The 14,843-nt window shown below is 37.3% G+C and overlaps 1 protein-coding gene across 1 annotated transcript in view; it reads right to left on the reverse strand.

Moving 5' to 3' along the window:
* AQR (aquarius intron-binding spliceosomal factor) overlaps window positions 1-14,843 on the reverse strand; it is a 99,807-nt gene that overhangs the window by 17,505 nt on the left and 67,459 nt on the right. Inside the window, exons 23-27 of the mRNA XM_056133320.1 lie at window positions 12,285-12,395; window positions 8,701-8,810; window positions 5,139-5,274; window positions 4,690-4,899; window positions 2,860-2,997 (exon numbers count right to left, since the gene is read on the reverse strand). Coding sequence (XP_055989295.1) covers window positions 2,860-2,997; window positions 4,690-4,899; window positions 5,139-5,274; window positions 8,701-8,810; window positions 12,285-12,395 — 705 coding nt within the window. The remainder of the gene's footprint in view (window positions 1-2,859; window positions 2,998-4,689; window positions 4,900-5,138; window positions 5,275-8,700; window positions 8,811-12,284; window positions 12,396-14,843) is intronic.

The following is a 14,843-nucleotide window of genomic DNA, read 5'->3' on the forward strand; positions in this document are numbered from 1 at the left end:
AACAACTGGAGGACAGTGCAGTGCAGTGCTACCTTCTTTTAACTCTCATTAACTACAAATTAATGGGCTTTCCACTCTCTGTTTTTAAGGTTTTTCTTCTCTAGTTTTCTTTCCTTTATTTATTTATTTGCTTTTTGGTCACACCTGGTGATGCTCAGGGGTTACTCCTTGCTCTGCACTCAGGAATTCCTCCTGGCGGTGCTTGGGGGACCATATGAGATGCCGGTGATCGAGCTCAGGTCGGCCACATGCAAGACAAATGCCCTACCCACTGTGCTATCACTCTGGCCCCTCTAGTTTTCTTTAGTTTTCTGGGGGGACATGGAAGTCCTTTCACACAACTAAATACTCTTATTGATTCACATAAAAGCTCTGAAGCTAACTGTTTATACGTTCTGCAATTTCTGTGCTATTCATTTAATTTAAAATATGCTTCTATCTATAACTGCCCAAGTTTGGTACCTGATTTAGATTCCACTGGACATGATGAAAGGTTTAATTCTGCCTTATTTCTAATGAAAACTATCTGAAGGTTTAGGCAAGTCCTGCTTCTCTAGCACTAACAGATGCCAAATTTTCCTTCTGCTATGATTTATCAGGTCATTCTGGTGGGAGCTTAGAAGAAGGAGGAGTTCAAAGAATCACAGTTGCCAGAAGTCCCTGCAAGGACTCTGAGGATAATAGATACAATACTCACAACAGAGTGGGAGTAGCTCGGAGAAGGCAGGTTAAAGAGTCTGCTCTCTGAAAAACAATTCTGAACATCTAATGCAATTTAGGTGCCACAAATCTATCTATAGATCCTGCTCTTTAAAAAGGAGATTTTAATTGCAAAGCAAAACTATGACCAAAAAAACTATACTAGGAGTTTTGTCATAGGAAAGAAAAGAAAGACCAAAGTGCATGTATGCCTCCTCGGGTACAACACAATCAAGACAAATCCTAAAATGGAAACTTAACATTCTTTGATATAAATGAAAAGGACAAAGGAAATAGGGGACAGATCAGGCTGGCATTTAAAAAATAATAATATTCTTAAAATTTTTTAACCAGATATGTGTAAGCTTGATAAAAATATATTGAAACTGAAAATATAAAAAAGTCTAAGGGATACCTCATTCAGTATTCAAGCTATCTTTAGATTTATGTAAAGATAAGGATTAATGAAAATCTGATAAACTGCGAGTAATGTTTTGTAGAATCTGCTTTGAGATGCTACTCAAAAGTATCAATAAAAATTATAATTCCACCATTTCCTATTGCTTAACTGATCCAATTTAATATCAAATTCTAAAAATATTCTATATCATTCCTCAGCATGAAATATTTAAGTGGAAAATGCTCATTCGTGTTTATGAAAACTTAACCTGACATCAACAAGGCAAGTTCATATTACCTGTTAATTAAATTACCATATTTGCCCACCTTGCCGAGAAGCTTTTCAACAGAGATAGCAACAATTTTTTCACTTTGAATTAATTTAGCACCTACCTGCCTTCCAGGGAGCACAGAGCATTGTCAGTTACTTTAAATACAAAAAAAACCCCCTTGTAGTTAGACTGTGGAACTGAGGTTCCCAGGATGGGAGAGGGGATGAGGACCCAAGGGAGAAGGAGGTACATCTGACTGAGTGAAGAGTTTCTGGAGCTTTGGTAATGGGATGACAGACATCTGAAGGTATGAAAATGTGCTCCTAAAATATACGCAGTGTTGCAAAACAAAACAAAAAATAGGTAAAATGAAGGTGTAGCCAAGATGATGGAGAAGGCTGACCTGTGACTTATTTATCAAAAGATCTATATGCATCAAGAGAACATTACACTCATTTACTTATATGTGCCATCAAATGAAGGAGTATCAAGATTTACAGAGCAATTGCTAACAGATCTGAGGAAAGATGCAGTGACAGCAAGTGAGAGTGATGGGGCTCCAATACGTTATCCCACTGATGACTGGGATTGATTAAGCGGATCAGACTGGGTAGGCCTGCATCCCCTGCCACCCTCATTGGTCCATGTGTGTCCTTTCCAAAGCTGCATCATGAGTCAGAGAGGACAACCTTCCCCAAACAGCAACTGCCATTCTTCAGTTGAAGGTATACAAGTTGAGGGTTCCCCAGCAAGAACCTCCAAACAAGCTCTAGAGATATTGCCAGAAACACAACAGTAGCAGCAGATTTTAACAGTCTCTCTCACTATTGGATAGATTGACCAGACAGAAAATCAGGAAAAAAAGAAATGGAAGAGATGGGCCTAACTGTGGTACACTCCTAAGCTATAAGAAAAGATGGAACCCTGCAGTTTATTGCATCCAGAGATGTACCCGGTAAAACTTGGTGGACTACGTGGTGCTGGACATTGAATAGGGGTTGGTCACATGCAAGGCATGAGGCTTACCACCTTGTACTATCTATTTCTCGGGCTCCTGTTCAGAGATTTATTTTATTTTTTTTTTAAGATAGTGAAAACAGACTAAAACACCTTAGTGACTAAAGAGTTTGGACAATCATATTGTTATAACATTATGTATAGGACATACTGATAGTAACTAGATTAGATATATTAGATTTAGAGTTCACTAATATAAACAAGGGGAGTTTCCTTGTTTATTTCCTTGTTTATTTAAAAGAGATATTTTTAAGTAATTAATATATGAACTTAGAAATTAAGTGAGCCAATCTCAAAGGGCAATGAAGGGAAGGGGAGAGGTGGCAGGCGCAGGGAGAAGTGGGAAGGAGAAGGAAGAATAGAGGAGGGAGGGGAAAAGAGAGGGAAGAATGAAGGAATGGAAAGGGAAAGGAAAAGGAAACGGGAAAAGGAGAAAAATAAATTGAATGAAGGAACTAAAATAAGTTTTTACCTTGAAGCCTAACTTGACTAAGTCATGTCGTTTTAAGGCAGCATGAGTACAAGTCATAGCAATGATTTTGGCTTCTTTCACCAAAAGGTATTTGGATCTGTCCAGTCCACTTCGAAGCAATTCGGAGGCCCTGAATTCCTACGAGTCGAGGGAGAGAGGAAGGAAACAATGAAAGATTATTTGGAAAATAAAGTTTACATGTACATTCATACAATTTAATCAGATCTAATTTCTAAAAGATTACTATAAGTCTAAGCTACACCTACTCTGTTACAATTCTGTTCATTATTGGGTATGAACTGAGTTCAAATAATAGTTGATATTTGAACTACAATTTATCATTAGAAATTTTACAATAAAAATAAGAATAATGAACAGAGCATTAATTATCACTGTATGTACCTCATTAGAGGTCCAGTTAGAAAAACAGAAACATTCCAAGTATTTGAAACAAAGGAAACTTAATGCATAACAGTGGCTACACAGGGGAGACGAGGAAAAGAAAACCCAACATGAGAATGTGAAGTGACCCAAAGGATAGCAATAGAAGAAGTTACTACTACCAGCCTTGAGCCAAGTGTTATCACAGCCCAGAGACTGAGATGCCAAAATTAAGTGGAAATAATTAACGGTGGTTAAACAAGCAGAAACTGGGACCACGAGAAGTATGAAGCCATAGGCAAAGAAGGCTGGTGGACAAATATCCTGTTTTCTCTCTTCAACTCCTGCCGTGTATTTCACTGGTTAACCCCACTCACTGGTCAATTTATTAAAGAAGTCTGAGAAACCCAACTTCCAGGGATCAATCCCATCCTAAAACATGGTAAAGGATCATCTACATTGCCAATCATAGGAATGAATAACGGAGATGAGGAGCAAACAAATCCAAGCCAAGAAATGTCAAGTTTCTGATTATGTCACATTCTTGCATCTTTGTCCTCACTCCAACATAAAACAGCTACAATATTATAAATTACTTTTACCCTTAAATTGGGAGAATTCCTGTATGCTTCTCTGTCTTCTTTTTTAAAGCTTATGCCTTGCATGCAGCCGACATGGCCAACCCGAGTTCGATTCCTCCGCCCCTCTCAGAGAGCCCGGCAAGCTACCGAGAGTATCTCGCCCGCACGGCAGAGCCTGGCAAGCTCCCCGTGACGTATTCGATATGCCAGACACAGTAACAACAAAGTCTCCAATGGAGACGTTACTGGGCCCGCTCGAGCAAATTGATGAACAACGGGAGGACAGTGACAGTGACAGTGATTCTTATTTCTTCATTAATCATCGAGATTGATAATCCTGGCTAACATGACAAGCCAACGTTTTGCCAACTAGTTAAAAGGCATTGAAAAAACTAAGGCAGATCATGTGGCAGTTTTAAATTCTAATCCAAAGTATTGATGAATCTCCTAATGGAAATATTCCTTTCTTAAATGCTAAAGACATTATACCAGAAAGGCGAGAATAATGGATACCCAAATGATATCTTGATTTTTACTTGTTGCTTAAAAAAACTATATCTAAATGCTCATATCAATCATACTTATAAGCAATAATCTAGCTTATAAGACTTTTATTTGCTTTTTGTGCCTCCCAAGTGGTGCTCAGAGGCCTGCATATACACTGGCGATGCTTAGGGGATCATGTGGTGCTTATAAGCAAAGCCAAGCCAGGTGCATGCTAGGCATGACTCTCACCACTGTACTAACTCTTGGCCTGCTTACGAGATTTGAACATTCCACATCGATTTCATTAAAATCAAGACAACTGAAAATAAGACCTTGAAAAACCAAAACAAAATAGCAGCTAAAAGAACTTGGGAATCCTTACCTCAAGTTGAGTAAAGATTTTCTTAATATGCCTAAAACAGCCTTCGGCAATTTCCATATCTTCTTCATAAGATCGGCTTTTAAAAATGGGCTGAGGGGCATTTGCAAAGTATTCATGAAAAGGGAAAAAAGTGGAGACTTCCGTAACGTCTGGCAATGTATTACCTTTATTTTTCACTTTGCTGATATACTCTTCCCAACGAGACATTACCTATCCAGAAAAAGGGATGTGAGGTTAAATTTGCCAGAAAATAATTAAATTTTCAACAATAAATTATAAATACAGGGGAAGTCTTTTCTAATCCAATCAAATTTTATGTTCACAAATATAGTTTTATCTATTTAATAATAACGAAAAGCAAGCCTAAAGAAGGATGTCAAGAAAATATCCCAGTTTCTAATGGAAGACAACTATACTACAATAAAACACAACTTCCACTTATGTCTTACCTGGTATAAAAAGAAATATCCTGCGGTTTCACAAGTATACGAAGCATCACCTGGAACGCCAAGACTCTTCTGCAATCGTTTAACTTCTTCTAAAAGTTCTATTCTTCGAGCCAGAACATAATTAACTCTCCCATACCTAAAAATGTCAATTAAGAATAGGAAATTATATCATAAAAACACTTTAAGAAATTTAGTAAAATATTCAAGAAAATAATAATAAAGTGGCATAACCAATGCTGTTTCAATTACAAAAATAAAACTAGAATGAAAAACAATCAAAATGGAAATTATAAGAGGTCACAAAAAATATCAGTAAAAATAAAAGAAATAATTTTCACCTGTAAATGGTAGTAAATGATAGCTATTTTATATCACAGCTACTTAAAATGTACCTGATGGCTCAGTTCTGATGTACAAAATATGTGTTAGTGGCCTGTGAGGAAGGAAAATCAATCATCACTAAAAATACCATTTAGTCAATCCCTGCTCTGCACCACCACTAGACCTTTACAAAGGAGGCAATGCAGGGCATTCTGCTACTAGGAGTCTGTCTCATCACACAAAGACAGTTTCTGGATTGACTTTTTCTGTTTGTTTTTGGGTCACACCAGGTGTTGCTCCGGATATATTCTCAGTGGGTTGCTTGGGGTCATTCAGGGGAACATGCAGTGACATGGATTGAACCCAGGCCTCCTGCAGATTAGATATTTTGGAGAGTGATTTTTATACTATCATAAAAGTAGATTTGGTCTAAAGATTTTGAAAACAAGTGTTTTCATGTTGTTTATCACTTTATTACCTATATATCCTAGCATGAAACATGAGACCTAAACCTAGCGGCTTCATAGATACTTGCTGAATTAAAGGTGGGGGGGAACCCTCAAATTTGTAGAGTACCTAGCTCAAAGGTAAGTAGTGAAGTAAAAATATAAGAGAAAAGGCCAAATGGATACTACAGGAGGTACGGTTTGTGTCTTCTAGGTGGCTAACACTATTTGAAATCCCAGCACCTCATATGGTTCTTGGAACAAAACCAGGAGTAATCCCTGAGCCCAGAGTACTGTTGGGTGTGGACCCAAAACAAAACACATATACACACATACACACAAAGAAGAAGAGCTGGATAGCAAAGTCTATATATTTTCCCCACAATAACAAAGTCCTATAATTTATAACACTAAATTTAAAAAGTATAAACACTGCTGTTATATTTAAAGAGTCAATAATGAAAGCAAGTTATATTCCTACTGCTCCATAGCTCACCTTTGAAGGATCAAAAGAATGATCTAGAGCAAAAAAGATCTTAGAACTGGTCTATTTTAGTTTTTCAGCTTAGTAGAATATAAACACTATAGCAGATACATTTTTTCTATTACCTCTTCTATAATTTGTAATTTTCCCTACAAGGCATGCTTGCCAATAAGAAATAAAAGTAGTAAAGCTTAAAAAGACTAACAGAAAAAGACAAAATTCTTATGATATGCTAAATTTAATGCTATATATTGAAATTCAATGCACTGTTTACTCATTTATCCTTCAAATAGTCTCCCAATTATTCTAAAAATAATCTATTGATTTTAAAAAAGCAATATAAATATATATAAATAATAGCATGATTATAGCTGATTATTTTTAAAACAGACAAAATCTTATTTTGGAACTAGCAAATTACGTATGATCATTAAATCACTATGTTTTAAAATTTTCTGTTAGGGAAAGCAGTATTTGCTTCAATATTAAATATTTGTTTTTTTTTTTAAACTGTGGCATAGGGGCACATGCTGGGGGAAAAGGCAGCTCAGATAGAGAAGGGAGCACCAAGTAAAGGGTGTTGGGAGGATTCTCCCAGGATGAGAGACGCATGCTGAAAATAGACTATAGACCGAACATGATAGCCACTCAATGCCTCTTTTGCAAACCACAGCACCCAAAAGGAGAGAGAGAACAAAAGGGAATGCCCTGCCACAGGGCTGAGGTGGGATGGAGGGGTTGGGGGAGTGGGAGGGATGCTGGGAGCATTGAAGTGGGGAATGGGCACTGCTGCAGGAATGGGTACTCAATCATTGTATAACTGAAACCCAAGCATAAAAATTTGTAAGTCTACAACTGCACCTCATGGTGTTTCACTAATAAAAATTAATAAAAAAAAAACTGGCATAGGGAGAGAAAAGAAAATGCCAACTGAACTGACACACTCATATATACTAATAAAACTGGGACTTTACTTCTGTATCAGAAAGCACAAGGTATCTCCACTCAAAAAAACCTGATAAATACTTTGAAAATTTTGTTCATTTTTTATTACAATATTCCTAACAAACTATAAGTTCTGTTGCACTAAAATATTGCATTCACCATTCTATTATTATCTTTATACTTACCAAATTCTAAATTGGTAGATTTTAGAGTCTAGCTCACTTTTGTAAACAGACTTTAATATAAAGTAAATGGGTGAAAAAGATTCTTCTCTTTACTAAAAAATTTAGAGACAAGTATCACTGGCTAATACAAAATTAAGACTCAGAGCCCCAATTAACTTAATGTGTGTTGCTCTTCAATCTGACTTTTTAGAAGCTACAAATATTTGGTGAGCTCTAATAATATAAGATCTCAAAATAGATGCAACATAATAATTTAATACTCTTTAGCTCATTTGATGTCTACGATCAATTTAGTTAAAGGTCATATTCAATAGCTAAAGACTATATTAAATATGTGCAGCTGTTAATTACACCTATTATGTGAAATCATGCCTTAAAACAGATTTAAATATAAATGAAACGAGCTATTATAAAGGAACTCAAAAAGAAAAAGAAAACAAAATAGTAATGACAGAGGAACTTCAATCTACGAAATTTTATTCACTTTAGAATATGTAATATTAAATATAAAGTCCAGTTAAACTGGAAGAACCTAAACTGGTATTATCATTAATAATAATAAAACCTAAAAACTTGCATTATCATTAATCTTTAACTGATTTCATTGAATGAATCAACTACTTAATTTTTTTTTTCTTTTGGCTTTTGGGTAACACCCAGGTGATACTCAGGGGTTACTCCTGGCTCTCACTTAGGAGTATTCCTTGTGACCATAATGGGATGCAAGGGATCAAACCTGGGTTGGCTGTGTGCAAGGCAAATACCCTACTCACTGTACTATCACCCCACAACTACTTTAATGGCATCTAAGACACATGTGAGTTAAATTTACGAATGAAATTCAAAAAGGAATCATGCAAAGTTGTACAAATCTGAAATGGCGACATTAAAATTACTAAAGAATCTAATGCAAACGTCAATCTGCATTTTTAAAAAGATAAAAAGATAACTCTCATCAATGAAATTTTTGTACAACTGATGCGTGAAATGCCAGTATTAAATAGGTATCATGAAGCTGAAGGAAATAATGACTACAATTACAGGGCCAGCCTATGTAGTCTAAGTAGGTTATACCAGAAGCTTTCAGAATTAGGTTGTAGTATTTCATTACTCTCTACCTTGATATTTCTTTAATAAAGGAAGAGAAGATGAAACATTCTTTTGTACATCCATTTGCTCACCTGCTGAAATCTTTCTCTGTCTCCAGCTCTTCTTCCCCATGACCAAGACGCAGGAGGTGGCGCTCATCAATGTCTAAAGCCATGATTTTCTCAAACAACTGGTTCAGGGCCTGGAGAATGAAACAAAAAGGATGATGATATTTAAAGAATCAGTACACTCAACTTAAAGTAATGAACACTAACATATAGAAGGACTGAAAGCAATGGGTATTGCTCAGTTAGGTATGAATCAAATCAGGGCTAGCTCCAGGACTAAATTTCCATGCCACATGGTGGCAGAGATGCCGGCTGTCCCTTCCTGGCTCCCTGCCTACTCCTTGGCCTGGCTGTCACACCTACAATGTGCCTCTGGGCACCATCTTAGCATACCAACATCCCTAGTCCAGAGATGCCCAACTGAATCCCAAATGGATTAGTGCCCTACAGAAATGTCTCTGGAACCCAACCATTTACATTCTAGGATTCCAGAAGTGCACAGCCACGGCACCCATGATATTCAAAATGAGCAATGGCAATAAATGATCTAGCATCTGCTCCTGGCAGGCAGGCTTGAATGGTGGTGGGAAAATTCGAGCAAAACATAGTGCCCAAAAGTATAGAAAGAGTACTGGGGAAATTGCCTACCATGGAGGCAGGGTGAAGACTGGGATTGGGGGAGGGGGGCGTTATACTGGGGACACTGGTGGTGGAAAGTGGGAACTGATGGAGGGATGGGTGTTCTATCATTATATGGCTGAATCTCGAATATGAAAGCTTTGTAACTGTATCATGGTGATTCAATAAAAAAAAAGTAATGTAGAGTTCACGCCCAATTCAATCAGCTTAATCAATGGCTGAATAAATAGCAGTACTCCTACACTAAAAAAAAAAAATCAGGGCTAGCACAATGCACAGATAATACTTGCCTTGCATGCAGCCCACCCAGGTTCAATTTCTGGGGCCACATATGGTCCCCTGAGCCCACCATAGTACAAAGTCAGGAATAAGACCTGGGCACTGCCAGATGCGGCCCCCAAAATACAAACAATCAGAAAATCAAAATCAAGGGCAGAGAGATAGCCCAGGTGGTAAGACTCTTACCTAGCATGCCACAGATCCTGGTTTGATCCCCTGTACTTTGTATGTTTTCCAAAGCACCGCCAGGGGTCACCACTAAGCACAGAACCAGGGCAAATACCTGAGCACCGCTGGGTATGGGATAAACTACCCTCCCCCGCCCCCAGGAAGAAATCAAAATACAAAGAAAACAGGTATTTTCATGGGTTTCAGAGAACTAAAAAACTTTTTTGTTTGGAGGAGATCTCTCAGCATTAAAAACACAGCAAGTGAAAAGGTAAAGTGCAACATTGGGTCTTAAAGTCCAAAGCAACTGCTATGCAACAGTGAGCTGAACACTGATTTATTAGACTATTCTAATGAAAATTATTTAGAAGTCACCCCTATTCCTACCTATAAAGCGCTTTCATTTATCAAATTTTATTATTATCTGAAAAAATACAGTTCAAAGTTATAAAAAGGCAAAAAGGTTTCCTAGTATAGAAACACACTAATAAGGGCATCATTTAAAAATTAAACCCCACCCAGTACCTTTCCTAACTGACCATAAGTCTAATCCTGCCCATCAAATCAACTTCCATTCCATCTGTTCTCATTAGCATCCAGGTTATAAAATGCTATTACAATCTTTATAGATATTCTAGCAATTAGACAACAGGAACTGGAGATGACAAATTCTCAGCCAAAAAAAAAAAAAGTGCCCACTATCCAAATTCTTGCTACCTTCCAGGTGTAACTTAAGACCTAATAAGTCATTCCAATTGATATTACACATGATGCACACCTTGCTACCACAACTCAGAAAGTAAACAGATTCAGAGCCAGAAGATATATTCACATTGAAAACCAGAAAAAAATATTGTTAACATTTGATTGCAAATTAAGAGTGATACTAGAGAACTGCTTCAATTATTTTGAAAATGATCAGCTGATAAAGCAGTTATAAAAAAAAAATAACAAACCGAGAGAGACACACATGAATCTCAGAAATGAGCAGCTCACTGCAGAAATGTCTCTGTATTTTGTAATAGCCCACTTTCACTGGGCCACTCCAGACAGGAGGAAGTGCCATCCCTTCACCTGGCCCCTGGGAATCCTGGTGGCCACCATCTTCTAGAACTCAATGAAAGGCCCAGGTACGTAGTAGCAGTGGTAGCGTGGTGGCAAACATCAGGCCTCACGGGACAGGGGAGGAGCCGGTCTCTCTCCTTCCCCCCACCCCATGGGACTCTAAGATGACGTCCACAAACTGCCACTGGCTACTTAAGCCCCTACATGGCCATGATCCAGACACACACACACACACACACACACACACACACGCACGCACACAAATCTTGGAACCCAGCAGCTTGCTGCAGAGATCTCTCCAAGACCCTAATTATTAAAATTTTATAATTCCAAGAGCACGACATTATATTCTGTCCATAATAAGCAACAGAAAACAAACTGTCTAGCATTGCCTTTTTGGCAGGTTTGAGTGGTGTTGGGACTGGTGTTGAAATATCGAATGTAACCAAAGTAGAGAGATCATGGGGGAAATTGTCTGCCATACAGGTAGGAGAAGAACTAGAATGGGGGGGGGGGGGGTGCGGCGGTTTACTGGGGATTTTGTGGTGGAAAATGTGAAAGGGCACCAGTGATTGTACAACCGTAGCACAAACATGAAAGCTTTGTAACTGTATCTCATGGTGAATCAATAAAAAATGGGGGTCAATAAAATGAGGGGGGAATAAATAAAAATCAACAAACCAACAATTTAACAGACATCAAGGAAGACTTTTAGAAATATTAATCCTACAAAATGAATGAAAATGAAGAAAAATACTAAATACTAAAACTCAATGCTTTCAATCTCAAAGCTTTTTTCCCCCCCTGCTTTTTGGGTCACACCTGGTGATGCTCAGGGTTTAGGGATTACTCCTGGCTCTGCACTCAGGAATTAACCCTGACAGTGTTTGGGGGGCCATATGGGATGCCAGGGATTGAACCTGGGTCAGCCATGTGCAAGACAAATGTTCTCCCTGCTGTCCTGTCCCTCCGGCCCCACAATCTCAAAGTTAAAGCTCTAGCTTAGTATGGAATTTGAGAGGAAACACAATTGAATCCAAATATATGACCATATGTGCAAATATTCCCAGTTTTTTTTTAATTTTGACTCCATCTAATAGAAATGTCAATTTTATATTTTCTTTATTACAGTTTGGTCAAAAGGCAATTTAAGAGTAACTCTCCAACAGTCACTACTCATCCACATTTCCTGAAATTCTGTGGTACCAAGGCTCCAGTTACCAAATAAATAGAAATCTCCATTGTACTTTCACTTACCCCCTGCCGCACCCCTCCCCCACTCCCATGCCTTATTTACCTTCCTCCATGTTCATTCTATATCTGTGAGTAGGTAGGCATTCACCCACTTAAGTCTCTCTCTCTCTCTCTCTCTCTCTCTCTCTCTCTCTCTCAATCTCTCTCTCTCTCTCTCTCTCTTCCTCCCTCCCCCCACCTCATTCTCTTATAGACACCCTTACCTGATTGGAATGAGTTACAATCAGAGTTCTCTGCTCTGGGAAATTGTGGTAGATGTTAGATATGATTTGGACTGCCACATCTGTTTTTCCAGTACCCGGTGGACCCACAACCTGAAAAAGATAATGAAGACAGAGCAAACTATTAAGTTATTACACTGTTATAATGATAATTTGAGAAGTGGAAGATAAAATAAATTTTTATTTTATTTTAATTTGGTTTTGGGGACACCCTTGGTAGTACTCAGGGCTTACTTCTGGCGGTGCTCAGGGGACCATATATGGTGGTTCCACCCACTAGTGATGGATCTGGGTCAGTCACATGCAAGGCAAGTGCCTTACCTACTGTGCTATCATTCTCTAGCCCTAAAAGAAATTTTAAAATTTTGGATGAGTTCAAAAGCAGAACAGAATCAGTAAGCCTGAACAGAAATAACCTGATCTTAACAAGAAAAATAGATTGTAACAAATAAACAAAAATACACAGCCTCATGAATCTATGAGGCAATAATAAAGTTCTACATTTCATGTTACTGTATTCCTAGGGGAAAAAGCAAAGACTGTAGAAAAATATTTGGAGAAAATAATGGTTGGAAACTTCACAAATCTGATGACATAATCTACAAACTAAAGAGAATTGATGAGCCCCTCAAAAAATAATAGCAAAGAAACCCAAGTCCAGATATAAATGGCTAAAAACTAGAGGTTATAAAACAAAACAAAATAATCAGAAAAATTTTTATATCACCCCAGGGCTAAAAAGGTATTTCAAATGACTGTGGATTTGTCTCAGACACCATGGAAAAAATTCTATGTCCAGTGACAACATATTTACTTAATGAAGGTGAGTTAAAGATACTCCTATGTCAATAAAAATAAAAATAATTTATTGCTAACAGAGCTATTATTAAAAGTGGTAAAACTGTTCTTTAGATAAAAAGGAAGCACTATCAGAGGAAACATAAAATGAGAGGAATGAAGTATACAAAATACAGTAGGACTATCCTCTTCAGAATTCTTAAAAATATGTTTGATATTTTCAAGCAAAATTCCAACACTGATGGTATTTCCCAAGAATTTAGGTGTAATGCTTAGAGTTACTACAATGCAAAAAAGGAATGCGAACTGTATAAGGTAACATTTCTCCAATTCAACTTATAAAAATACCGATTTTAAGCAGACTGAAAAAGTATATTGTAATTGTAATGGTCTAGAGCTGTCTTGTATAATAAAGAGAAGCTATGAAAGAGACACCATAATACAAGACAACCAATACATTAAAATGGGACTTTAAAGTTATGCAAATAACCTTAACCTATGCAAAACAAATAACATTAACCTATACAAAAGAAAGCAAGAAAAAAGGAAATAGGAAAAACAAAAAAGAGGACACAAACAAAATGAGTAATAAAATGGTAGGCCTGACTCCAAACACATCAACAGGTAGATTTAATGTAAATGGTCTAAATATACTGTAGCACTGTTGTCCTGTTGTTCATGGATTTGCTCGAGCGGGCACCAGTAACATCTAACAACAAATTGTGAGACTTGTTACTGTTTTTGGCCCAGTAAAAAGTGTCAAAACAATATGTCATGGGTAGCTTGCCAGGCTTTGCCGTGTGGGCGAGATACTCTTGGTAGCTTGCCGGGCTCTCCAAGAGGGCGGAGGAATTGAACCCAGGTTGGCTGAGTGCAAGGCAAACGCCCTACCTGCTGTGCTATTGAATGGATAAAACAATATACTTCAACAACAATACGTAAGTCATAAATGAAATTAAAAGTGATGAGAAAAGATATATCCAATTAAAATGTTAATGAAAATAAAGTTGGAGTGGCTATAGTAATATCAGAGTAGATTTCAAAGCAAAAATTACCATTTGTTACTCATGGTAAAGAGAGGTATTATTATATAATAATAAAAGCATCGATTCCCCCTCTCGGAGAGCCTGGCAAGCTACCGAGAGTATTCAATATGCCAGACACAGTAACAACAAAGTCTCCAATGGAGACGTTACTGGGCCCGCTCGAGCAAATAAAAGCATCAATTCATGAATATACAGCTATCCAAAGGCTTTAAATACATGAAACAAAAATGGACAGAACATAAACAGACAAATGTGTAACTGTTAACTAGAGATTAAATATTCTCCTCTGATCAACAGAAATAATAGGAGAAATATATGGAAAGAGAGAAATACTGAACAGTACAATGAAACAAATGGATCTAACTGACACAGGACATACACCACTAAATAATAGTATATACATTCTTTTTAAGCACACAGAGAATATTCCTCAGGATAAATCATATTCTTTAAAATTTTAAAAAGATAAAAGATCATTGCCACACAAAGTTCTCTGACCATAATGAATTTAGATCAGAGGTCAGTAACAGGAAAATAAGAAATCTTCAAATTAAGTTAAACGGATGTCTAAATAAATTAGTTGTCTGCAAACTTTCTGTAATAAATCAGCAAGTAAACATTTTAGGGTTTAAAAGCTACACATTCTCTGTTCCAAGTATTAAAACTCTGCTAGTGCTGCATAAAAGTAGTCACAGGC

Source organism: Sorex fumeus, unplaced genomic scaffold (genome assembly GCF_029834395.1).
Source record: "Sorex fumeus unplaced genomic scaffold, SorFum_2.1 ptg000098l, whole genome shotgun sequence".
Classification (NCBI taxonomy): domain Eukaryota; kingdom Metazoa; phylum Chordata; class Mammalia; order Eulipotyphla; family Soricidae; genus Sorex; species Sorex fumeus.